Genomic DNA, 25,035 nt, shown 5'->3' with positions numbered 1-25,035 from the left:
ACGGTTTTATTCTCTGGCTTTCTCTTGAGTAGCTTCCTCTGTGTTGAGCTCTGCACTCGAGTGGTAACTTTAAAAGATCTCTGGAACTTTTAGTCTGTGTAGCTCTCCAGTATCTGCTCTGCAAACCTCAGCTGCTTTGGCTTTCCTTGACTCTCAGTCTTGTCTTCTGAACTTAGGGGAGACCACCAGCTTTCACCTGAGTTCCTATCCCTATGCCACAGCCTGGATTTTCTTGAAGCAGTAAGCTCATAGGGCTCATCTCATTTGTTTCTTGTCCCTCATGTCAGTGTCCATCATTGCCTGATGTTCAGTGTCTGGAAAACCATTGTTTCATGTATCTTGTCCCAATTTTTAATTATTTCAGGTGAAAGGGTACCTGGCATTTCAGCTTGCCCAGGAGCTGATAGAATTAATGAACTGAAAAATAGATCTAAAGTACTAGAAGTCATTGGAAAGAGATTGGGATATAAAAAATGTAAAATAAGTTAAAGTCTTAGAGAATAAAGTGAGAAAGTCTCATGTATTTTGTCAAAATTGTAGGATAATGTAATAGAATGAGAGATAGGTAGTATTTGAAAAGATAATGATTGATAATTTTCTAGGTATTTTAAAAACACAGGAATCCTCGGATTCCAAATGGACAGTGAATGCTAGGAGTATGACAAATCCCAAAGAAGATAAATAAAAAGAAAATCCATACCATTTTAATAGAGATGAGCAATATAAGATACTTATGTATGAATTTGGAGGACCTTTATAAAAAATATTATACAACCTTATTGAAAGACATTAAAGAAGACCTAAATAAGTGGAGAAATATATCAGGTTTATAAAAAAGGTGACAGACATCATGTTTATAAAAAAGAATGTAGGGGCGCCTGGGTGGCACAGTCAGTTAAGCGTCCGACTTCAGCCAGGTCACGATCTCGCGGTCCGTGAGTTCGAGCCCCGCGTCAGGCTCTGGGCTGACAGCTCAGAGCCTGGAGCCTGTTTCCGATTCTGTGTCTCCCTCTCTCTCTGCCCCTCCCCCGTTCATGCTCTGTCTCTCTCTGTCCCAAAAATAAATAAACGTTGGAAAAAAAAAAAAAAAAAAGAATGTAAATTCTCCTCAAATTGATCTATAGAATTGATGTAATTCCATCTGAAATCCCAAGAAGGTGATGTATGTGTGTGTGTATGTGTGTGTGTGTGTGTGTGAAAATCAACAATAGATTTTATTATCTTTTTTGATGTTTTATTTATTTTTGAGAGAGAGGGAGACAGAGTATGAGAGGGGAGGGGCAGAGAGAGAGGGAGGCAGAATCCACGAAGCAGGCTCCAGGCTCTGAGCTGTCAGCATAGAGCCTGACACGGGGCTTGAACCATGAACCACGAGATCATGACCTGAGCCGAAGTCAGATGCTTAACCAACTGAGCCACCCAGGTGCCCCTCGACAATAGATTTTAAATTTTACGTGGAAACAAAGAGCTAAGAATCACAAAGAAATTTTAAAGAAGACCATGGTGGAACGTAACCTACTAGGTATGAAGGCTTTAGAGTCAGTAATTAATCTAATCTAGTGGTAGATCACAAGGATTAAAAGAGAATGATAAAATCCAGTAGATAGTAAACCCAGAGATATATGAAAAACTTGATATATCAAGGACTCAGATCAATGGGAAAAGAAAGGATTATTTGGTAATTGTTTCTGGGATACTTGGCTATTCACATTATATGTGTATTAAAAAGGAATTAGAGGGCGTCTGGGTGGCTCAATCAGTTAAGTGTCGACTTTGGGTTTCAGCTCAGGTCGTAATCTCAGGGTTTGTTGCATCAAGCCCCGCTTGGGGCGTGCTGACAATGCAGAGCCTGCTTGGGATTCTCTCTTCCTCTCTCTCTCCCCTCCCCCGCTCACATGCATGTGCTCTCTCTCAAAAATAAACTTTAAAAAAAGAAAAAAAGGAATTCATCCTACCTCAAATATACTATATGCAAAAATCAGTTCAAGTTGACTTGAAATTTAGAATGTTCAAGAAATAGCTACGAGTTTTCAAAGAAAATACAGGAGAAAATCTTTTTGACCTTGGGGAAATAATAATAACAGCAGTGACTTATATAGTATTTACTCTATGTTAGGTACTTTGTTAACATTATATGCAATTTTAATTTCGATAATAACCATAGGAAGTAAATGCTAATATTATCCTTATTTCATAAAGAAACTGAGGCCGGGGAGATTTGCCTAACATCACACAACCAGCAAGTGTCTGCTGCCAAAATGTATGCTCCTAAATACAAATGAAAGAAAACAGATAAACAGGGCCACATTGACAAGAACTTCTTTGTTCACCAAATAGCCATAAATTGAAAAGGCAAGCCACTGAGAGAATGTGCTGTACATTTCACCTAAAAAAAACAGAAAACGTAAATTGACACTTTATGGCAGAAGAAATTACAAATGGTTAATAAACATAAAAGGGGTTCTATCTCTGTAATAGCAGAAATACAAATTAAAACCATAGTAAAAACATTTCACATCTATCAGAAAATTATATCACATCAGAAATTAACAAGTTATAACATTATTTAACAAGTATGTGTAGTGTCAGGAAGTGCAAACTGGTACCCCTTTGGAAGATATTTTGGCATTATCTAGCAAAGGCATATTCTGTGATCCAGCAAGTCCATTTCTAGACATGAACCTTGCTTGGAGGTCAGCAAACTATGGCCCCCAGAACAATTGTGGCCTCTAGTCTGTCTGTAATAAAGTTTTTGTTAGGACACAGCCATGTTCATTGTTACATATTGCCTGTGGCTGTTTTTGTATTACAACAGAGTAATGGCAGCAGACCATAGACCATAGACCTAGACCAGACCATAGACCATAATAGAGCCTAAAATAATTAACTCCCTGGTAGAAAATGAAAAATAATCTTGATGTCAGTTTTGAGGAAAATAGATAAATGGGAGTAGTATTTCACACAGTGAAGTATTACAAAGCAGTGAAAATGAATGAATAATAACTACAAACATCGGTGTGCACGAATCTTACAAATACAATGTCAAAGAACATGCAGTATGATTTTATCTACTTATGTAGAGTTCAAAAATATATAAACCTTAGGGCTCCTGGGTGGCTCAGTTGGTTACTCATCCAACTTCTGCTCAGGTCATGATCTCACAGTTCATGAGTTCTAGCCCCACATCGGGCTCACTGCTATCAGCGTGAAGCTTACTTGGGATTCTCTGTCTCCCTCTCTCTCTGTCCCTCCCCCCCCTCAAAAATAAATAAACATTAAAATATGTGTATATATATATATATATATATATATATACACACATGAGTGTGTGTGTGTGTGTATATATACACACACACACACACACACACACACACATTACACACACCTAAATTATGTATTGTTTAGGGATCCATACTGCTCACAAGTAGTTTCAAGGTTCAGGTAATATATTTTTATGCCAGATAATATAGCTACACAAATGTTCATTTTTTTTATTCTTTATACTATACATGTACTCTTGTTTTTACAAGGAGTTTTGAAATATTTTTAATGCAAAAAAAACCCCACAAAAAACAGTTTCCTTTCCTACCTCTTTATCCCCAAAACTACCACCCACAACATCTAACTCCTCCTGATGTTTATTTACCTCCCTGTTTCTAAATAATGTGTTTGTGATTGCTCAGTCTTACTTTATTGATTTAAGATTATTTAATGAATTTCTGTGATGTTAGATGATGACCTGGCACTCTTCCCTTTTTCTTCCCCCATTACTTCAAACATAATTTTACTACATATAATATTTACTTTGGTAGTTAACTGTCTATATTATTATGACTTATAATGGCTCATGGGTCAGCAAAATGGGATAGTACCACTCTTGCCTTTTCTCTTACAGATCTTTTTCCTGGAGTTAATAATTGCTTTTGTTTTGTTTCGTTTTGTTTTTTGTCACTTTTCTGTTTTCATTAAACCCATTGCTAATTTTTGTTAAGAACTCCAACCTCTGCCACATGCCTTTCAATATTTTTTGAATATTCAAACCCATCAGTTCTGTTGTTTCCCGCTGAAGACTTTCCTTCTTGAGCTTTCTCTCTTCTTGCTCAGTTGTAGACTATGTCTTCCTCTTAAGAATTTCCTTGTCTCCCTCTCCTCTATTGAATCTCATATTTTCTTCTTTCTTGGTTTTTCCCTTTGTTCTGGTATGGCACATTCTCCAGTTTCCTGGAAAAGAATACATGGGAGGAATTGTTTTTGGTACACTACTTGTCTGGAAATGTCTTTATTCAGATTTCATAAATTGATTTATGATTCAGCTTGTGTATATGGAAATCTAGATTAAAAATTATTTTCACTAAAAATTTTGAATACTGTTTTCCATTGTTAAAATTCTTTGAGATATCTGATACTCTTATGTTTCCTAGTCTTTTGTACATGATATGTTTTTATTTCTGAAAACTTTTAGAATTTCCTCCTTACCTCCTGTTTTTAATTTCTTGGGTAATTTACTATTCTTTTTTTTTTTAATTTTTAATGTTTATTTATTATTGGGAGACAGAGGGAGACAGAGTGTGAGCATGGGAGAGAGGAAGGGATACACAAAATCTGAAGCAGGTTCCAGGCTCTGAGCTGTCAGCACAGAGCCCAACGCGGGGCTCAAACTCACAAACCGTGAGATCATGACCTGAGCCACCCAGGCACCCCGATATACTATTCTTATTTTCTCTCTCTGGAACTTTTTCTATTTTTAAGTAAGTTCTGTTCACATTATGGGGCTTGAACCCTTGACCCAAGATCAAGAGTCATATGCTCTAACTATTGAGCCAGCCTGGTGCCCATCTGGAACTTTTATTCGTTGGTTTTGGACCTCCTAAAGAGATCTGAGGTTCTTATCATTTCTCCCTTATTTTCTTGTTGATTTTTTATTCTTTCTGGGAGATTTCCTCAACTTTATCTTCTAAGTCTTCTATTGATATGTTTTAAAATTTATATTTTTACTTCCCAAGAAAAATTTCTGGAAAGAGATGGGAGGAGCTCTCTGGTGTGTGATGGTCCCCGTATAGATTTTTAGCCAATCTCCTTGTTCAATTCTTTTCCTGACCTCATCCCACCACTTGGTGCCTTCGTGTGTTGAGTTTCTTCAGGGCAAATCAGCTAGTTGCTCATAGATATTACTTACTCCGGTCACGTTAGATCAGTGTTTCTTTAGATCACTTCCACTTCCTAGGAGATATTTGGCAATATCTGGAGAATTTGCGCTTAACACAGCTAGGGGAGAAGGTGCTTCTCATACCTGGAAATAATGCTAGAGGGCCTCGCCTACTCAGAAGCCTGGGATGCTGCTAAACATCCTACAGTGCACAATGCACAGGTCAGCCCCCCTCAGCAAAGGATTACCTGGCTCTAAGTGTCAGTAGTTCCTAGTTTCAGAAACTTTGCTTTAGGGTGTATCCTTCTTCTGCTCTGAGTCACTATTCTGTCTACTCTTTGTCTTCCACAAGTTGTTGAAGTCACTCATCCACTCTTGTTTTCCTTCTTGTTCTCTATGCCCTTGTGAGTGTGTAACTTTCTATTCCTTTACTGTCATTTTAGCAGTTTCCAGACGGAGGGGATATCAAATATGGGTGGTCAGTCTACAGTTTTCACTGGAAAATTTCTTTTTATCACAAATATTTCTTCATTTTGAGTTTTACATATAGATCATTATTCCATTTAGAATTTATTTTTATATGTAAAATAAAATAGAAATCTAGCAAATTTTTTTCTCCAATGAGTGGCTCTCCCAACTGTTTTTAAAGACCCTTTTCTTTTCCCACTTTCCTAAAATGCTACCTTTTCTAAATTTACATCTGTGTACATGCATTTGCTCATCCTTGTGAAATCCACACTCTTTTAATAGTAGCTTTCTAATTCATTCTGATACCTTATAAGGCAAGTCTACCTACGTTCTCCCCCCAGTGCCCACAATTTTTCCTGCTTTCTTAACTTATTTTCCCTAAGTGAACTTTAGAATGAAATCTAAGCCACTTTCCCTGTTTTAAAAAGGTCCTGGTAGGATTATTATTGAAATTTCATTGAATTTAACAGTTATTTCAGGAAATTTTGATACATTTCCAATATTGTGTTTCCATTCAGAAACATGGTGACTCTTTACATTAAATCAGGCTGTGTTTTATGTCCTTCAGGAAAATTTTATAGTGTCTTCATCTAAGTCTTGCCCATTTTGTGTTTGGGTTACAGTATTTTCTGCTGATTTTTCTTCAGTCCAATGTACTTACTGATTGTTAGAAATTTCTCAGAATATTTGCTCTGCTTGCTAATGGTTTACCTTCCCTTTTTCATTGCTGTTATGGATATGTTCTTTTCTTCCTTTATTGCTTTTTTTTTGGTATCTTTTTTTTTTCATTTCACTGATAATAAAAAGGAATGAAAAGGAGAGATAAATGTGTATGCCCATTCTGACATCTAGAACCTAAAGTGTACACATGACTTTTAAAGTATTGTTAAATCTATTTCCTTAGTTTTCTTCCAGAAATATTAAAGAGTGCTTGAGGAAAACAAAATAGACATACACCTATTAATTTTTTTAATTTAAATTATAGCATGAAGATGAAAAGTGTGAATTAAAGTCTAAAATGTTAATAATGAAAGAAACAGTAGAGTCATTAGAGAACAAAGCAAAACTCCAAGCTCAAAAACTTAGCCATGTGGCTGGTGACTCATCTCATCACAAAACAGAGATGAACTCACTTAGGTAAGTTTTTTGAAAGTTTTGTTTTTTCACTTCTAGGAATGAGTTAGTGGCTATGTAAGGTTCTTAGTGGTGGCATTTTGGATGGGACCTTTGAGCAGTGAAAGTTGGCCTTGCAGCAGAATCACTTGGGGAGATTTTGAGAAGTATGGATTTAAGGGCTGATCTCTGGAGGTTCTTACTCACTGAGCGAACCTGGGTAGGTTTTGAGTATCCCTATTTTTAAAGACTTTCACAGACTGATATCATTGCAGGCAATCAATTGCAGGCATAGCATAAGTTTTTAGACCTACATCCTTCAAAAATTCCCCTTCCATATTTTGGATTGTTTGCACTCCCTAGTGTAAGATTGCTGAAAATTACAGAATTTTTTGCTCATCATTGTCCTTATCTTTCTTCTTTCAAAGAAATGTAAAATCAGAATACTCATATACAGAGTCTAAAAAGGTGATGTGTCTGAAAGGTAAGAAGGTCAATATGGAAACATAGGCAGTATCTACAGGTTAGAGGCAGGTTGTGAAGAACTTCATATGATAAGCAGGAGTGTCTGGATTTTACTTTGTAAACATGGAGAAGAAACACATGTTAACCAGAGAGGTAATGTGATTAGCATGCCTTTTAGGAGGTGAACTCTAGTGGAAATTGGGAAGATGGATTTGGAGTCACAAGAGACTAATGGCAAACAGGGGAGACTGTATGTCTGGACTGGAAATAGTGGCAATGAACTTGAAAAGAGGCTAGATTTAGGAAACATTTCTTACATAGAATCAAAACGATTGGATGAGAAATGGATTCTATGAGATGAGAGAAAGATGCAGTACTTCAGAAATGTGTTTGCCTTATGAGACTGGGTCATTGGCTAGACATTAGTGAATTTAAAATACAGAACATTGAAGGAAATAAAAAGTCAACAAAGTTAATTTTTTTTCTGGACTGGGTAGCTGCAGTAAGTCTTTTTAAAGACTTAAGATTAGAAGAAGGGGATCACTGAAGAAGCAGAGGAGATATTCCTCTCTAAATTACATTTGCAGTAAGGATCAATAAAAGATTTTCACATGCCAACATGACATTGCATATGTAAACTAAATTATGAAGTAATAACAACTTGAGATCAGAAAGAATTATAGTAATGATTAGAAAAAAGATCAATAAATTAAAACTGAAAATGGTAGTGAACAGAATGGATATTTCCAAAAACTGAGTCAGTAAAATAGAAAACAAACTCAAGAAATTCATCTAGAATTCAGAGCCCAGAAGAATAAAAAAAAGTTGATGAGATAAAAGACACAGACCTAATATACAAATAATGAGAATTGCAAAATATATAGTAAAATAAACAGCAGGATTGAAATCCAAGGAATAATTAGGAAAAGGGAAGCCAGAGTCTGTTCGTAAGGGGTCCATGATTATCAAACAAACTAAATGAAATAAGATCAAGAGCTGGTTGTGTTAATTAATTAATCTGTGATTAATTAAGGAATACTGTCTTAAGGACTCAGAGAGGATCTCCATTTTTGCCCTTCTGCTGTTCTGACTACAGGTCTTAATCAGACTTTAAGACTATCTAAGGTGAAAGCTGCATTTTTTTTTTCTCAAGTGCTACGTATATCCTATGGAGAGCTAGCTGAATGAACCAGCTTCTCTTCTTCTGGTTCATGTCTATATTCAGCTCCAAAATACAGACACTATGGTAGATTTCTGTCACCCAGAATTACTAGTCCACCTGTTTCCCTTTTGTGTTCAGCTGACTGGATCTGGCATTTAATCCATTTTGCTCTTTCCTTCAGACTGTGGTCACAGCTCCTCTTTCCTTTCCTCACAGGAGGCCCTTAGCAGTCTTACAAGGCAGAGCTTTCATTGGCCTTTCTTGGATCCCAAGCCCACAGCTACTTTCACATTTTTTTTTGTTATAATAATATCCTTTTGTCTTGTGAGCTCATTGTGCTACTTCCCTCACAGTCACTGTGTTATAGGAAAGGATTTTGAAGACTTTTTTGTCTGCCTTGTATAACCTGGGGAAATTGCACGGTTACATAACTTTATTTTGCTCTGACAGAAAAAACCTGACTTATCTCTGAGGAAAGGGTGCCAGTCACATTCTCCATATCACTATACTCTGGTAGAGTCATGAGCTCAAGCCTTCAGATCCAATCTAAAGCTAAGCCAATACAAACCACGATGAGAAGCACTATACAGAAACAAAGCCACATTATCCAAACCTCATACCACTTTTTTTTTTTTTTTTTTTTTTTTTTTTTTTGGTGCAGAAGTGATTTTATTAAAGCACAGGGACAGGACCCATGAGCAGAAAGAGCTGCCACCTCATGCCACTTTCAAAATCATTAATAGAGATCTTGCTGCCCTTTTAATCACATAAACTTATTTTACCCTTGACATGAAGACATTTTTGAAGCTGATACTCAGGTAGATGAAGCATATGTTCCTTTCCATCCACCTGATAGACCCATCTTCTCTTCCATACACACACACACACACACACACACACACACACACGCACGCGCGCATGCGTGTGCGTGTGTGTATAATGTCCACTTTCCCTGTTTAGTTTGACCTCCAGTTGATACCCACCAAAAAAGTCAAAATAGAAAGCAAAATTAAAAGTTCACTGGTCAGGAGCTCCTGGCTGACTCAGTTGGTAGAGCATGCGACTCTTGATCTCAGGGTTGTGAATTCAAGCTCCATGTTGGGCATGGAACCTACTTCAAAAGAATTAAAAAACATAAATAAAAGCCCACTAGTCAGGATTTATGGATAATCCTTTGAAGAAGTACCAGGTAATACTATAAAAGCATACTATAGGGGCGTCTGGGTGGCTCAGTCGGCTGAGCGTCCGACTTCGGCTCAGGTCATGATCTCACAGTCTGTGGGTTCGAGCCCCGTGTCAGGCTCTGTGCTGACAGCTCAGAGCCTGGAGCCTGTTTCCAATCCTGTGTCTCCCTCTCTCTCTGCCCCTCCCCCAGTCTCACTTTGTCTCACTCTGTCTCTCAAAAATAAATATAAAAAAAAAATTTTTTTTAATAAATCAGCGTTTAAAAAAATAAATAAGTAAAAGCATACTATAAAACTATGCCTTTGCCTTCACTATTGAAAATAGATTTTATAAGGGAAAGAGTGTTGATACAAGGAAACCGAGAAGAGCTTTGAAACTACCGGGAAGCCTCTAGAAAAGTGTAGACAATTATTTTGATTTTTATACTATATTATTTTTAGGAAGTAGAACGAACCATTTTGAAGAAGAATGACAGACAGCAAGAAATAATATATAAATATAATGCTGTTAATTATACTAGAAAAGCTTTAAAATAAAAAATGAAAAAATATTTTTACCAGAGATAAAGTAGACTTTTTTTTTTTTTTTTGGTCCACTGATTCTTTAGGTTAGTAAATGAGCAGCTACAGCAGTCACTTGATGATTGTCAGCATCGGCTTTCCAAAAAAAGAGGTGAACTTGAATCAGCCCAATCACAAATTAACTTACTGGAGGAAAAAATAGGTAAGGTTTTTTAAATTTTGTTTTCACGAAACAATTTACTTTGTCTAACAAACATTTCTCTTTATTTCCAGGTAAACTACACCTTCAGATGACTTCACAGAGTGAAGAGGCTCATGTAATGAAAAAAACCATTGGTGCTATTGATAAAGAAAAAGACTTTCTTCAGGAGACTGTAGATGAGAAGACCGAAAAGATTGCAAACTTGCAGGAAAACCTGGCTAATAAAGTATGTGACTGTTCAATACCTTTATCTAGCATCTGAACAGAAACGATTTCATTCTCTATTTCACAAATATGCAGTTCTTACCCCCCATATACAGGTTGCTAAGGTCCAGAGCCATATCTTTTAATATGCTTAAATTTCATTTTATGCCAATAATTTGGATCTTTAAAAATTCTATTGATAGAATGTAATGTAATTTTATCAGATGTGATTACAGCAAATTCAAACAAGTTTTTTTTTTTTAATGTTTATTTTTGAGAGAGACAGAGACAGAGCTTGAGCGGGGGAGGGGCAGAGAGAGAGAGGGAGACACAGAATCCAAAGCAGGCTCCAGGCTCTGAGCTGTCAGCACAGAGCCCGACGCGGAGCTCGAACTCACGAGCTGTGAGATCATGACCTGAGCCAAAGCTGGATGCCAACCGACTGTGCCACCCAGGAGCCCTGAAACAATTCAAGTTCTTAGAGTAGGTTAGAAATATGCCAATATGTGAAGTACAGTTGGGAAATAGAAATATGTTTACTTTGTAGCTTTCTTTTATAGCATAATTTATATAAATGTCATAAGTTATATAAATTCAAGGAAAGATTTCTAAATGAATGTTTTAGAATCATATATTTTCATAATTTCTACAGGAAAAAGCTATTGCTCAGATGAAGATAACAGTCTCAGAGTATGACTCTTCTATGAAGTAAGTGATAAATGCTTTTTAGAAATTTTCAGTGAGTGCAGCTTTATCTATTTAAGTAGTAATTAGACCATAGGAAAATTTCCTTCAGTTTTCCTGTTTTTGCCGGTGGCAGCATCTAAGTCTGCTAAAGAGGGTGAACATGCCATCCTCTTTAACTTTCTCCCCTCCTCCATCATCAGTATCTCAACAGTTGTGTCTGATTCATTATTCTTTTCATGCCTATATGCTTTTTATTTCTACAGTAATTACCCTGTTTGGACCCTAATTATTAAAACTTAGATTACTTTAGTAGTCAGTATTGAATTTGTTCTACGTCGTAATCTATCTTGAACAGTTACAAAATTTTACATTTTATGTCTGGTCTCTACTTCAAGACAAAAATCACTAATTGTATTTATTATATATATCTTTACATATTACATAGTAGTGGGGACTTAAACATTAAATAGTATTTGCCAATTGAATCTATAATGTTTTGCTCATAACATTTGAAAGTCTTCTATTTTTACTTACGGAATTATAAATTTATTTTATGACTACTACTTCCATTTAATGATTGATAGAGATCTAAAATATCTGCTTTACCTAATTCATCAGTGTCTTAATGTAGTGTGGTTTCTTGTATTCTTATTGTACTTAATTTCAGAGTATACAGTTTTCTTTTAAGTGATTTACAATTTTCTAAAAAGCTTTCTTTATTATTTCCATATCCTTCATGTAACAGCCAGCTAAAGGAAACGTTGACTAGTCGGGACCGAGAAATAAGCAGCCTCCGGCGCCAGCTTGATACAGCTCACAAAGAACTTGATGAAGTAGGAAGATCTAAAGAAGTGTCTTTTAAGGAAAACAGAAGATTACAAGATGATTTGGCTACAATGGCAAGAGAAAACCAGGTATGAGTCCACTGTATAAATGGATTGTTTATAATACAGTCATTCCTTGCTAAATTTTAAAGCTGTAAATATGTTTTCTAATATTTAATGCTTTAAATATCAATAACATAAAGAACTCTGTAAGGAGAATAGTATTTATGAGTATTAAAAATGCAGTTTAGAAAGCTGCTGTATATCACAGAGTGTCTAGTTGATGCAACTATGGTCTCCTTACCATTTTGGTCTTTGTTACTGGGAATCCTAAAGCTGAGAGCATAGGATTCTCTGTGGCAGAAATTATTGTCACCCCCAGGATCACTCCCAGGGCAAAGTGTTGCGTTTTAAAGACCCACAATAGATTTTAATTATTCATACTTCCTTCCAGCAACTTAGAGAATCTCTAAGTAAATTATTGAATATTTTAGAATAGCAGTTACTCAAAATTATTGACTTTGTTTTTGCTGGTTTATTAAAGGATTATACAAAGAAGATGAATGATTTTCCTGTTTTAAAAAAATTACTTTCAGTATTCAATGTAAAGCATATTGTTGATATATGAATTTTAAAAAATGTCAACCCATGAGCGTAGCTAGCCCCATAGTATAAATGCCAGATACACGGTCCTAACTCTTGCAGGAGATCAGTGGTAATATTTGGTTAAAAAGTCGAAATCAGTCAGGAAAAAAGTAAGAAAATAACTCTTAGGAACAGTTTTACTTTTTCCTACTCTTATTCCCCCAATTCAAAAGGAGCTATTTGAATATAAATAGAACTCATTAGGTATCACATTCATTGTAGATTTGTCTTCAATTTTCTGATTTATAGGAAATCTCATTGGAATTGGAAGCAGCAGTGCAAGAAAAAGAAGAAATGAAGAGTAGAGTTCATAATTACATAACTGAGGTGTCACGATGGGAGAGCTTAATGGCTGCTAAGGTGAAAAAACATTATTTAAGTTGGATTTAAGACATTTAAAAATTTTTTTCATGTGTGTTTATTCTGTCTTGTGTATGTATGTATGTATGTATGTATGTCTCCTCTCTTAGATAATAAGGTTTGAGTGGAGAGCTTATCTTCTATATTTTTATACTTGAGATCTTATCTACTATATTTTTATACTTCCCTGCAGATCTTACTTAGTATATGTTGTCTGCATAGATAGCATATGTTTCCGAATTAAAACAAATTTTCTAATGTCCGTATATGTTTATGATATGAGTGTTCCAGTGGGTGACAGTTACTAATTTAGGAACAATGTTTTTATGCTTAAAACTAGGAAAAAGAAAATCAAGATTTGTTAGATAGATTTCAGATGCTTCATAACCGTGCTGAAGACTGGGAGGTCAAAGCCCATCAAGCTGAGGGAGAAAGCAGCTCAGTTCGACTGGAACTTCTTTCTATTGACACAGAGAGGAGACACCTTCGAGAAAGGGTAGAGCTACTAGAAAAGGAAATTCAGGAGGTAATGTATTCATTTGTCTTGTGATGATATTATTAGTAAAGCTATAACATTCAAAGATACTTTATCGAAGTAAGGTTTAAGCATTGATAAAATTAAGTTCAATGGTAATCTTTTGTCATTAATTCTAATAATTTGCTTAGAAGCCCCATTATTTCTTTTTAAACTGTAGTAAAATATATATGACATCACATTTGCCATTATTAAGAGTGCAGTTCTTTGGCAATTAGTACAGTCACATTGTTTTTGTTGTTGTTGTTTAAAGTATATTTATTTATTTTGAGAGAGAGAGCACAAGTGGGGAAAGGAGCAGAGAGAGAGAGAGGGAGAGAGAGGATCCCAAGCAGACTCTGCACCACCAGTGCAGATCCCCATGTGGGGCTCAAACCTATGAACTAGAGATCATGACCTGAGCCTAAGGCAGATGGGATGCTTACCTGACTGAGCCACCTAGGTGCGCAGTACATTCACATTGTTATGCAAAATCACCACCATCTCCAGAACTTTTTCATCTTCCCTGACTGAAGCTCTGTCCCCATTAAATACTAACTTCCCATCCCTCACCCCCTACTCCCTTACTCTCCCCATCCCAGCCCCTGGCAACTACCATCCTACTTTGTTTCTCTATGAATTTGACCACTCTTTGTACCTCATATAAATGGAATCATACAATATTTTGTCTTTTTGTGACTGGCTTATTTCACTTAGCCTTAAGGTTCAGTTAACCTCAAGGTTCATGTATGTTGTAGCATGTGTCCAAATTTCATTTCTTTTTAAGGCTGAATAAACATTCCATTATGTATATACATCACATTTTGTTTATCCATTCATCTGTCGATGGACATTTAATTTGTTTTCATCTTTGGCTACCAGGAATACTGCTATGAACGTGGATGTACAATATCTCTTCAAATTCTTTCTGTTATTGAGGATATACCTAGAAGTGGAATTGCGAAAGCAAGATCTTTTTTATGTTTGATTGCTTTCAGGACTTGCCATACCTTTTTCCATGAGGAAAATTGTAACAAACTATGACAAACATAAAAAATGTGAAAGTGGTTTTGGAATTTGGTAATGGACAAAGGCTGGGAGAGTTTTGAGGTGCTTGAGAGAAAAAACCTAGATTGCTTTGAAAAGCTTGTTGGTAGATGCTTATTACAGGGGATTCTAGTAAGGGCTCAGAAAAAAGGAGAGTGTAGAGAAAACTTATGTTATTTACAAAATGCATAAATTTTCAAGAACAGAATTTTTCCAGAAATCTTAGTGTTTCTTCTAATGAGGTCTCAGATGCGATTGAGGAACATGTTATTAGACACTGAAAGAATGGTGATCCTCGTTATAAAATGGCAGAGAACTAGACTGAATTATGGTCTACTCTTGGAAGGAAAGTATAACTTATACATAAGTGATGAACTTGGATATTCAGCTGAGGAAATTTCTAAGCAAAGTGTGAAAGGTGTAGCCTGGTTTCTTCTTGCTGCTTATAGTAAAATGGACAGAGATAAATTGATAAAGGAACTGCCAAGGACAAAAGGAACTAGGTCTTATCAAAATGCCAACAGCATTTTTTACAGCACTAGAACAAATAATCCTAAAATTTGTATGGAACCACAAAAGACTGCAGATACCTAAAGCAGTCTTGAAAAAGAAGAACAAAACTGGAGGTATCACAATCCCAGATTTCAAAATATATTACAAAGCTATAGTAATCAAAACAGTATAATACTGGCACAAAAAAATAGACACATAGATGAAAAGAACAGAATAGAGAGCCCAGAAATGACTCCACAATTGTAGAGTCAATGACTCTCCAACAAAGGAAGCTAGAATATGCAGTGGGAAAAACGTGTCTCTTCAGCAAATGGAGCTAGGAAAACTGGACAGCTATATGCAAAAGAATGAAACTGAGCCACTTTCTTATACCATATACACAAACATAAACTCAAAATGGATTAAAGACCTAAATGTGGGCAAGATGGCGGCTTAGGAGGACGCTGGGCTCACCGCACGTCCTGCTGATCACTTAGATTCCATCTACATCTGCCTAAATAACCCAGAAAACCGCCAGAGGATTAGCAGAACGGAGTCGCCGGAGCCAAACGCAGACGAGAGGCCCACGGAAGAGGGTAGGAAGGGCGGCGAGGCGGTGCGCGCTCCTCGGACTGGCGGGAGGGAGCCGGGGCGGAGGGGCGGCTCGCCGGCCAAGCAGAGCCCCCGAGTCTGGCTTGCAAAAGCGGAGGGGCCTGACGGACTGTGTTCCGACAGCAAGCGCGACTTAGCCTCTGGGAGGTCATAAGTTAACAGATCTGCTCGGAAAGCGGGAAGGCTGGAGGACAAAGGGAGGGAGAGCTGCTGAGCCCCCGGACGACAGAGCTCAGTTTGGTGGGGAACAAAGGCGCTCGCCAGCGCCATCTCCCCCGCCCATCCCCCAACCAAAATCCCAAAGAGAACCAGTTCCTGCCAGGGAACTTGCTCGCTCCGCGCAAACACCCAACTCTGCGCTTCGGCGGAGCCAAACCTCCGGCAGCGGATCTGACTCCCTCCCGCTGCCACAGGGCCCCTCCTGAAGTGGATCACCTAAGGAGAAGCGATCTAAGCCTGCCCCTCCTGCCCCCGTGCACCTTGCCTACCCACCCCAGCTAATATGCCAGATTCCCAGCATCACAAGCCTGGCAGGGTGCAAGTAGCCCAGACGAGCCACACCACCCCACAGTGAATCCCGCCCCTACGAGAGGAGAAGAGAAGGCACACACCAGTCTGACTGTGGCCCCAGCGGTGGGCTGGGGGCAGACATCAGGTCTGACTGCGGCCCCGCCCACCAACTCCAGTTACACAACAGCACAGGGGAAGTGCCCTGCAGGTCCTCACCACGCCAGGGACTATCCAAAATGACCAAGCGGAAGAATTCCCCTCAGAAGAATCTCCAGGAAATAACAACAGCTAATGAGCTGATCAAAAAGGATTTAAATAATATAACAGAAAGTGAATTTAGAATAATAGTCATAAAATTAATCGCTGGGCTTGAAAACAGTATATAGGACAGCAGAGAGTCTCTTGCTACAGAGATCAAGGGACTAAGGAACAGTCACAAGGAGCTGAAAAACGCTTTAAACGAAATGCATAACAAAATGGAAACCACCACAGCTCGGCTTGAAGAGGCAGAGGAGAGAATAGGTGAACTAGAAGATAAAGTTATGGAAAAAGAGGAAGCTGAGAAAAAGAGAGATAAAAAAATCCAGGAGTATGAGGGGAAAATTAGAGAACTAAGTGATACACTAAAAAGAAATAATATACGCATAATTGGTATCCCAGAGGAGGAAGAGAGAGGGAAAGGTGCTGAAGGGGTACTTGAAGAAATAATAGCTGAGAACTTCCCTGAACTGGGGAAGGAAAAAGGCATTGAAATCCAAGAGGCACAGAGAACTCCCTTCAGATGTAACTTGAATCGATCTTCTGCACGACATATCATAGTGAAACTGGCAAAATACAAGGATAAAGAGAAAATTCTGAAAGCAGCAAGGGGTAAACGTGCCCTCACATATAAAGGGAGACCTATAAGACTCGTGACTGATCTCTCTTTTGAAACTTGGCAGGCCAGAAAGAATTGGCACGAGATTTTCAGGGTGCTAGACAGAAAAAATATGCAGCCAAGAATCCTTTATCCAGCAAGTCTGTCATTTAGAATAGAAGGAGAGATAAAGGTCTTCCCAAACAAACAAAAACTGAAGGAATTCGTCACCACTAAACCATCCCTACAAGAGATCCTAAGGGGGACCCTGTGAAACAAAGTCCCAGAGACATCACTACAAGCATAAAACATACAGACATCACAATGACTCTAAACCCGTATCTTTCTATAATAACACTGAATGTAAATGGATTAAATGCGCCAACCAAAAGACATAGGGTATCAGAATGGATAAAAAAACAAGACCCATCTATTTGCTGTCTACAAGAGACTCATTTTAGACCTGAGGACACCTTTAGATTGAGAGTGAGGGGATGGAGAACTATTTATCATGCGACTGGAAGCCAAAAGAAAGCTGGAGTAGCCATACTTATATCAGACAAACTAGACTTTAAATTAAAGGCTGTAACAAGAGATGAAGAAGGCCATTATATAATAATTACAGGGTCTATCCATCAAGAAGAACTAACAATTATAAACGTCTATGGGCCAAATACCGGAGCCCCCAAATATATAAAACAATTACTCATAAACATAAGCAACCTTATTGATAAGAATGTGGTAATTGCAGGGGACTTTAACACCCCACTTACAGAAATGGATAGATCATCTAGACACGTGGTCAATAAAGAAACAAGGGCCCTGAATGAGACATTGGATCAGATGGACTTGACAGATATATTTAGAACTCTGCATCCCAAAGCAACAGAATATACTTTCTTCTCGAGTGCACATGGAACATTCTCCAAGATAGATCGTATACTGGGTCACAAAACAGCCCTTCATAAGTTTACAAGATTTGAAATTATACCATGCTTACTTTCAGACCACAATGCTATGAAGCTTGAAATCAACCACAGAAAAAAGTCTGGAAAACCTCCAAAAGCATGGAGGTTAAAGAACACCCTACTAACGAATGAGTGGGTCAACCAGGCAATTAGAGAAGAAATTAAAAAATATATGGAAACAAACGAAAATGAAAATACAACAATCCAAATGCTTTGGGATGCAATGAAGGCAGTCCTGAGAGGAAAATACATTGCAATCCAGGCCTATCTCTAGAAACAAGAAAAATCCCAAATACAAAATCTAACAGCACACCTAAAGGAACTAGAAGCAGAACAGCAAAGGCAGCCTAAACCCAGCAGAAGAAGAGAAATAATAAAGATCAGAGCAGAAATAAACAATATAGAATCTAAAAAAACTGTAGAGCAGATCAACGAAACCAAGAGTTGGTTTTTTGAAAAAATAAACAAAATTGACAAACCTCTAGCCAGGCTTCTCCAAAAGAAAAGGGAGATGACCCAAATAGATAAAATCATGAATGAAAATGGAAATATTACAACCAATCCCTCAGAGATACAAACAATTATCAGGGAATACTATGAAAAATTATATGCCAACAAATTGGACAACCTGGAAGAAATGGACAAATTCCTGAACACCCACACTCTTCCAAAACTCAATCAGGAGGAAATAGAAAGCTTGAACAGACCCATAACCAGCGAAGAAATTGAATCGGTTATCAAAAATCTCCCAACAAATAAGAGTCCAGGACCAGATGGCTTCCCAGGGGAGTTCTACCAGACGTTTAAAGCAGAGATCATACCTATCCTTCTCAAGCTATTCCAAGAAATAGAAAGGGAAGGAAAACTTCCAGACTCATTCTATGAAGCCAGTATTACTTTGATTCCTAAACCAGACAGAGACCCAGTAAAAAAAGAGAACTACAGGCCAATATCCCCGATGAATATGGATGCAAAAATTCTCAATAAGGTACTAGCAAATCGAATTCAACGGCATATAAAAAGAATTATTCACCATGATCAAGTGGGATTCATTCCTGGGATGCAGGGCTGGTTCAACATTCGCAAATCAATCAACGTGATACATCACATTAACAAAAAAAAAGAGAAGAACCATATGATCCTGTCAATCGATGCAGAAAAGGCCTTCGACAAAATCCAGCACCCTTTCTTAATAAAAACCCTTGAGAAAGTCGGGATAGAAGGAACATACTTAAAGATCATAAAAGCCATTTATGAAAAGCCCACAGCTAACATCATCCTCAACAGGGAAAAACTGAGAGCTTTTCCCCTGAGATCAGGAACACGACAAGGATGCCCACTCTCACCGCTGCTGTTTAACATAGTGCTGGAAGTTCTAGCATCAGCCATCAGACAACAAAAGGAAATCAAAGGCATCAAACTTGGCAAAGATGAAGTCAAGCTTTCGCTTTTTGCAGATGACATGATATTATACATGGAAAATCCGACAGACTCCACCAAAAATCTGCTAGAACTGATACATGAATTCAGCAAAGTTGCAGGATACAAAATCAATGCACAGAAATCAGTTGCATTCTTATACACTAACAATGAAGCAACAGAAAGACAAATAAAGAAACTGATCCCATTCACAATTGCACCAAGAAGCATAAAATACCTAGGAATAAATCTAACCAAAGATGTAAAGGATCTGTATGCTGAAAACTATAGAAAGCTTATGAAGGAAATTGAAGAAGATTTAAAGAAATGGAAAGACATTCCCTGCTCATGGATTGGAAAAATAAATATTGTCAAAATGTCAATACTACCCAAAGCTATCTACACATTCAATGCAATCCCAATCAAAATTGCACCAGCATTCTTCTCGAAGCTAGAACAAGCAATCCTAAAATTCATATGGAACCACAAAAGGCCCCGAATAGCCAAAGGAATTTTGAAGAAGAAGACCAAAGCAGGAGGCATCACAATCCCAGACTTTAGCCTCTACTACAAAGCTGTCATCATCAAGACAGCATGGTATTGGCACCAAAACAGACACATAGACCAATGGAATAGAATAGAAACCCCAGAACTAGACCCACAAACGTATGGCCAACTCATCTTTGACAAAGCAGGAAAGAACATCCAATGGAAAAAAGACAGCCTCTTTAACAAATGGTGCTGGGAGAACTGGACAGCAACATGCAGAAGGATGAAACTAGACCACTTTCTCACACCATTCACAAAAATAAACTCAAAATGGATAAAGGACCTGAATGTGAGACAGGAAACCATCAAAACCTTAGAGGAGAAAGCAGGAAAAGACCTCTCTGACCTCAGCCGTAGCAATCTCTTACTCGACACATCCCCAAAGGCAAGGGAATTAAAAGCAAAAGTGAATTACTGGGACCTTATGAAGATAAAAAGCTTCTGCACAGCCAAGGAAACAACCAACAAAACTAAAAGGCAACCAACGGAATGGGAAAAGATATTCGCAAATGACATATCGGACAAAGGGCTAGTATCCAAAATCTATAAAGAGCTCACCAAACTCCACACCCGAAAAACAAATAACCCAGTGAAGAAATGGGCAGAAAACATGAATAGACACTTCTCTAAAGAAGACATCCGGATGGCCAACAGGCACATGAAAAGATGTTCAGCGTCGCTCCTTATCAGGGAAATACAAATCAAAACCACACTCAGGTATCACCTCACGCCAGTCAGAGTGGCCAAAATGAACAAGTCAGGAGACTATAGATGCTGGAGAGGATGTGGAGAAACGGGAACCCTCTTGCACTGTTGGTGGGAATGCAAATTGGTGCAGCCGCTCTGGAAAGCAGTGTGGAGGTTCCTCAGAAAATTGAAAATAGACCTACCCTATGACCCAGCAATAGCACTGCTAGGAATCTATCCAAGGGATACAGGAGCACTGATGCATAGGGCCACTTGTACCCCAATGTTCATAGCAGCACTCTCAACAATAGCCAAATTATGGAAAGAGCCTAAATGTCCATCAACTGATGAATGGATAAAGAAATTGTGGTTTATATACACAATGGAATATTACATGGCAATGAGAAAAAATGAAATATGACCTTTTGTAGCAACGTGGATGGAACTGGAGAGTGTGATGCTAAGTGAAATAAGCCATACAGAGAAAGACAGATACCATATGGTTTCACTCTTATGTGGATTCTGAGAAACTTAACAGGAACCCATGGGGGAGGGGAAAGAAAAAGAAAAAAAAAAAAAAAAAAAAGAGGTTAGAATGGGAGAGAGCCAAAGCATAAGAGACTGTTAAAAACTGAGAACAGGGGCGCCTGGGTGGCGCAGTCGGTTAAGCGTCCGACTTCAGCCAGGTCACGATCTCGCGGTCCGGGAGTTCGAGCCCCGCGTCAGGCTCTGGGCTGATGGCTCAGAGCCTGGAGCCTGTTTCCGATTCTGTGTTTCCCTCTCTCTCTGCCCCTCCCCCGTTCATGCTCTGTCTCTCTCTGTCCCAAAAATAAATAAACGTTGAGAAAAAAAAAAAATTTTTTTTAAAACTGAGAACAAACTGAGGGTTGATGGGGGGTGGGAGGGAGGGGAGGGTGGGTGATGGGTATTGAGGAGGGCACCTTTTGGGATGAGCACTGGGTGTTGTATGGAAACCAATTTGTCAATAAATTTCATAAAAAAAAAATAAACATTAAAAAAAAAAAAAAGACCTAAATGTGTGACCTGATACCATAAAAATCCTGGAGTGAGCACAGGCAATAATTTCTCTGACATCGGCCATAGCAACATTTTTCAAGATATGTCTCCTGAGGCAAGGGAAACAAAAGCAAAAATAAGCTATTAGGACTACTCCAAAATAAAAATCTTTTGCACAGCAAAGGAAATAACCAACAAAACTAAAAGACAACCTACCGGGGGCATCTGGCTGGCTCAGTTGGTAGAGCATGTGACTCTTGATCTTCGTGTCGTGAGTTCAAGCCCCACCCACATTTACTTTAAAAAAAAAAAATACAACCTGCTGAATGGAGAAGATACTTGCAAATGATGTATCTGATAAAGGGTTAGTATACAAAATGTATAAAGTACTTAATACCAAAAAAATAATCTAATTTAAAAGTGGGCAGAAGACATGAACAGATGTTTCTCCAGAGAAGACATTCAGATGGCCAACAGACACATGAAAAGATGCTCAATGTCACTAATCATCAGGGAAATGCAAATCAAAACCATAGTGAAATACCACCTCACAACTGTCAGAATGGCTAAAATCAAAAACACAAGAAACAACAGGCATTGGTGTGGATGTGGAGAAAAAGGAATCTATATATACTGTTGGTGGGAATGTAAAATTTTAGTGTAGTCACTGTGGAAAACTGTATGGAGGTTCCTCAAAAAGTTAAAAATAGAATTACCATCTGATCCAGTAGTCTCACTATTGGATGTTTACCCCAAGAATACAAAAACACTAATTCAAAAGGTATATTTGCCCCTTTGATTCTTGTAGCATTATTTACAATAGTCAAACTAGGGAAGCAGCCCAATTTTCCATTGATAAATGAACGGATAAAGATATGTTGTATGTATATACATATATATACAATGTGTATACACACACACACACACACACACACACACACACACTGAAATATTACTCAGCCATAAAAAAGAATGAAATCTTGGCATTTGCAACAATATGGATGGATCTAGTGGGTATAATGCTAAGTGAAATAAGAGAAAGACAAATACCATATGATTTTACTCAAAAGTGGAATTTAGGAAACAAAACAAATGAACAACAACAAAAAAAGAAACCAAAAAACAGATCTTTTTTTCTTTTTTCTTTTTTTTTCCCCAAAAAACAGACTCCTAACTATGGAGAACAAACTGATGGTCACCAGAAGGGAAGTGGGTAGGGAGAGGGGTGAAATAGGTGAAGAGGATTAAGAGTACCACTTACCATGATGAGCACTCAGTAATATAGAGAATTGTTGGGTCAATATTGTACATCTGAAACTAATATAACAGTGTATGTTAAGTATACTAGACTTAAAATTTAGGGGGTAAAATAGAATCAGGTCTTGATGATTTGGAAAATTCTTAGCCTATGCAGATAATGTGCTTTGGAGACAGCCAAGTGTGTGGCTTCACACACAACCTCTTGGTGAACACATTTGGTATGTGGCTCATGAATGCAGTCAGTCATCTCTGTAGAAACACTGCCAACTTGTATTGATGGGGACAGAAATAGGATGAAATGAAAGAAGGCTGAATGTCTGGGATCCTACTAGCAGGAAACAGGCTAGCAGAGTTACTTGGCTACAAATATGTGTTCTCCTTTGAGAAAAGGGAGGAATGGTTCTGAAGGTAACTCAGAGATGAGCAGGGCTGCCATGGGCAGCTCAGATTCTGATGAGGCTACTGTTGCCACCACAGGCACAGAGGGTACAGCCCCAGGGGGTGAGGCTACTGCCTCCTTGGTCTCAGAGTGCAGGGCCCCTGCCACTGAGGGCCAAGAGGGTGGGGCTGTTGCTGAGGGCTGAGAAGGTGGGGCCACACTAGCAGGCCCAAAACGTAGACTATCGTGACATAGATAATTATTCTTAGGCCTTAAAATCAAATGGAATTTTCCTTGCTTAGTTGCAAACTTGCTTTGGATTAGTAACCCCTTCATTCCTTCTATTTTCTCCCTTTCAGAGTAGGCATGTCTATTCTATGCCTGTTTCCCCATTGTTTTTGTAAGCAGATAACCTGTTTGCTAGCTCACAGATCTGGGGAGGGAGAGTGGTTTTGTCCCCAAATGGGCCATAGCCAGAGTCTTACCCGTATCTGATTTAGATGATGCTTAGATGAGATTTTGGACTTAGAATTGATGCTAGAATGTGTTAGGATGGAATGAATGTATTTTGCACATAAGAAGGACATGAATTTTGGGGAGCTAAAGGATAGATAGAATTATGGACCTCAAAAAGTTATGTTGAAATCCTAACCTCCAGCACCTGTGAAGGTGATCTTATTTGGAAATAGGGTTCTTACAGTTATAATCAGGTTAAGATGAGGTCATACTGGACTAGGGCAGGCCATAGCTCAATGACTGGTGTCTTTTGTAAGAGAAATCTGGACACAGAAGATACAGGGGAGAATACCAGATGAAGACAGAGGCAGAGACTGGAGTGAAGTGTCTACAGGGCAAGAACATTAAGGATTGCTAGCAACCACCAGGAGTTGGGAGGGAGACCTGGAACAGATTCTCTCTCAGAACCTCTAGGTTCTGCAAACATCTAAATTTCAGACTTGTAACCTCCAGAATTGTGACAGGATAAATTTTGTTTGTTTTAAACCACCCAGTAATTTGTAGTAATTGGTTACAGCAGTCCTACGAAACTGGCACCCTGTCTCTAGAAGTTTTCCTATCAAGAGTATAACTAGAGGAATGCTTTTCAGCTTTCAAAATTCTCGGAAGAAACTATTCTTTAATTTTTTTGTCTGTCATTGTTCGTGTTCTTTTGTGGTATGTAAAACTGACTTTTACCTATTTATATTTAGTTTTAGGGAACTCTGATTTTTAATTCATTAATTTAGAAAATCCAAATATTTACTTTTCTGTACAGTTAGATTCTTAATGTCAATTTATTTTGTTAATACCTATTAAAATCATTTTATTTTTCAAGTGTGGAATTCTTATTAAACTCTAGACTAGAATTTGTCAGTTTGTATTTATCACTCACAATTTAAATTGTGGGGAACTTAAAATGTGGATTATTCTAGAAAGAGAGTTTTATCAGTGTTTCAAACTTTGTTCATTATTTCAGTTATTAAAATCTTATAAAGTTGTGGATTACTATTAGGTTAAATTTAAATAGAACTTCAGGTATTCAGTTTTAAAACAAACTCCATTTTGAAATTTATTTATTAATAAAAATTTTGTTTTTACTTTTTATTTTTTTATTTAAATTCAAGTTGGTTAACATACAGTGTAGTCTTGGCTTCAGGAATAGAACCCAGTGATTCATCTCTTACATATGACACCCAGTGCTCATTGCAAAAAAAGTGCCCTCCTTAATGCCAATCACCCATTTAT

The 25,035-nt window shown here is 37.9% G+C and overlaps 1 protein-coding gene across 4 annotated transcripts in view; it reads left to right on the top strand.

Moving 5' to 3' along the window:
* Window positions 1-25,035, top strand: part of CEP135 (centrosomal protein 135) — a 75,884-nt gene that overhangs the window by 38,665 nt on the left and 12,184 nt on the right. For all 4 annotated transcript variants that reach the window (XM_047856707.1, XM_047856708.1, XM_047856706.1 and 1 more), the window contains 7 exons: window positions 6,600-6,751; window positions 10,147-10,262; window positions 10,334-10,488; window positions 11,119-11,174; window positions 11,899-12,067; window positions 12,872-12,982; window positions 13,323-13,508. In XM_047856707.1, the coding sequence (XP_047712663.1) occupies window positions 6,600-6,751; window positions 10,147-10,262; window positions 10,334-10,488; window positions 11,119-11,174; window positions 11,899-12,067; window positions 12,872-12,982; window positions 13,323-13,508 (945 nt within the window). The remainder of the gene's footprint in view (window positions 1-6,599; window positions 6,752-10,146; window positions 10,263-10,333; window positions 10,489-11,118; window positions 11,175-11,898; window positions 12,068-12,871; window positions 12,983-13,322; window positions 13,509-25,035) is intronic.

This window comes from Prionailurus viverrinus, chromosome B1, assembly GCF_022837055.1.
Source record: "Prionailurus viverrinus isolate Anna chromosome B1, UM_Priviv_1.0, whole genome shotgun sequence".
NCBI classification, from domain to species: domain Eukaryota; kingdom Metazoa; phylum Chordata; class Mammalia; order Carnivora; family Felidae; genus Prionailurus; species Prionailurus viverrinus.
The sequence above is the reverse complement of the archived record's forward strand: the minus strand, read 5'-3'. Positions and strand labels throughout refer to the sequence as shown.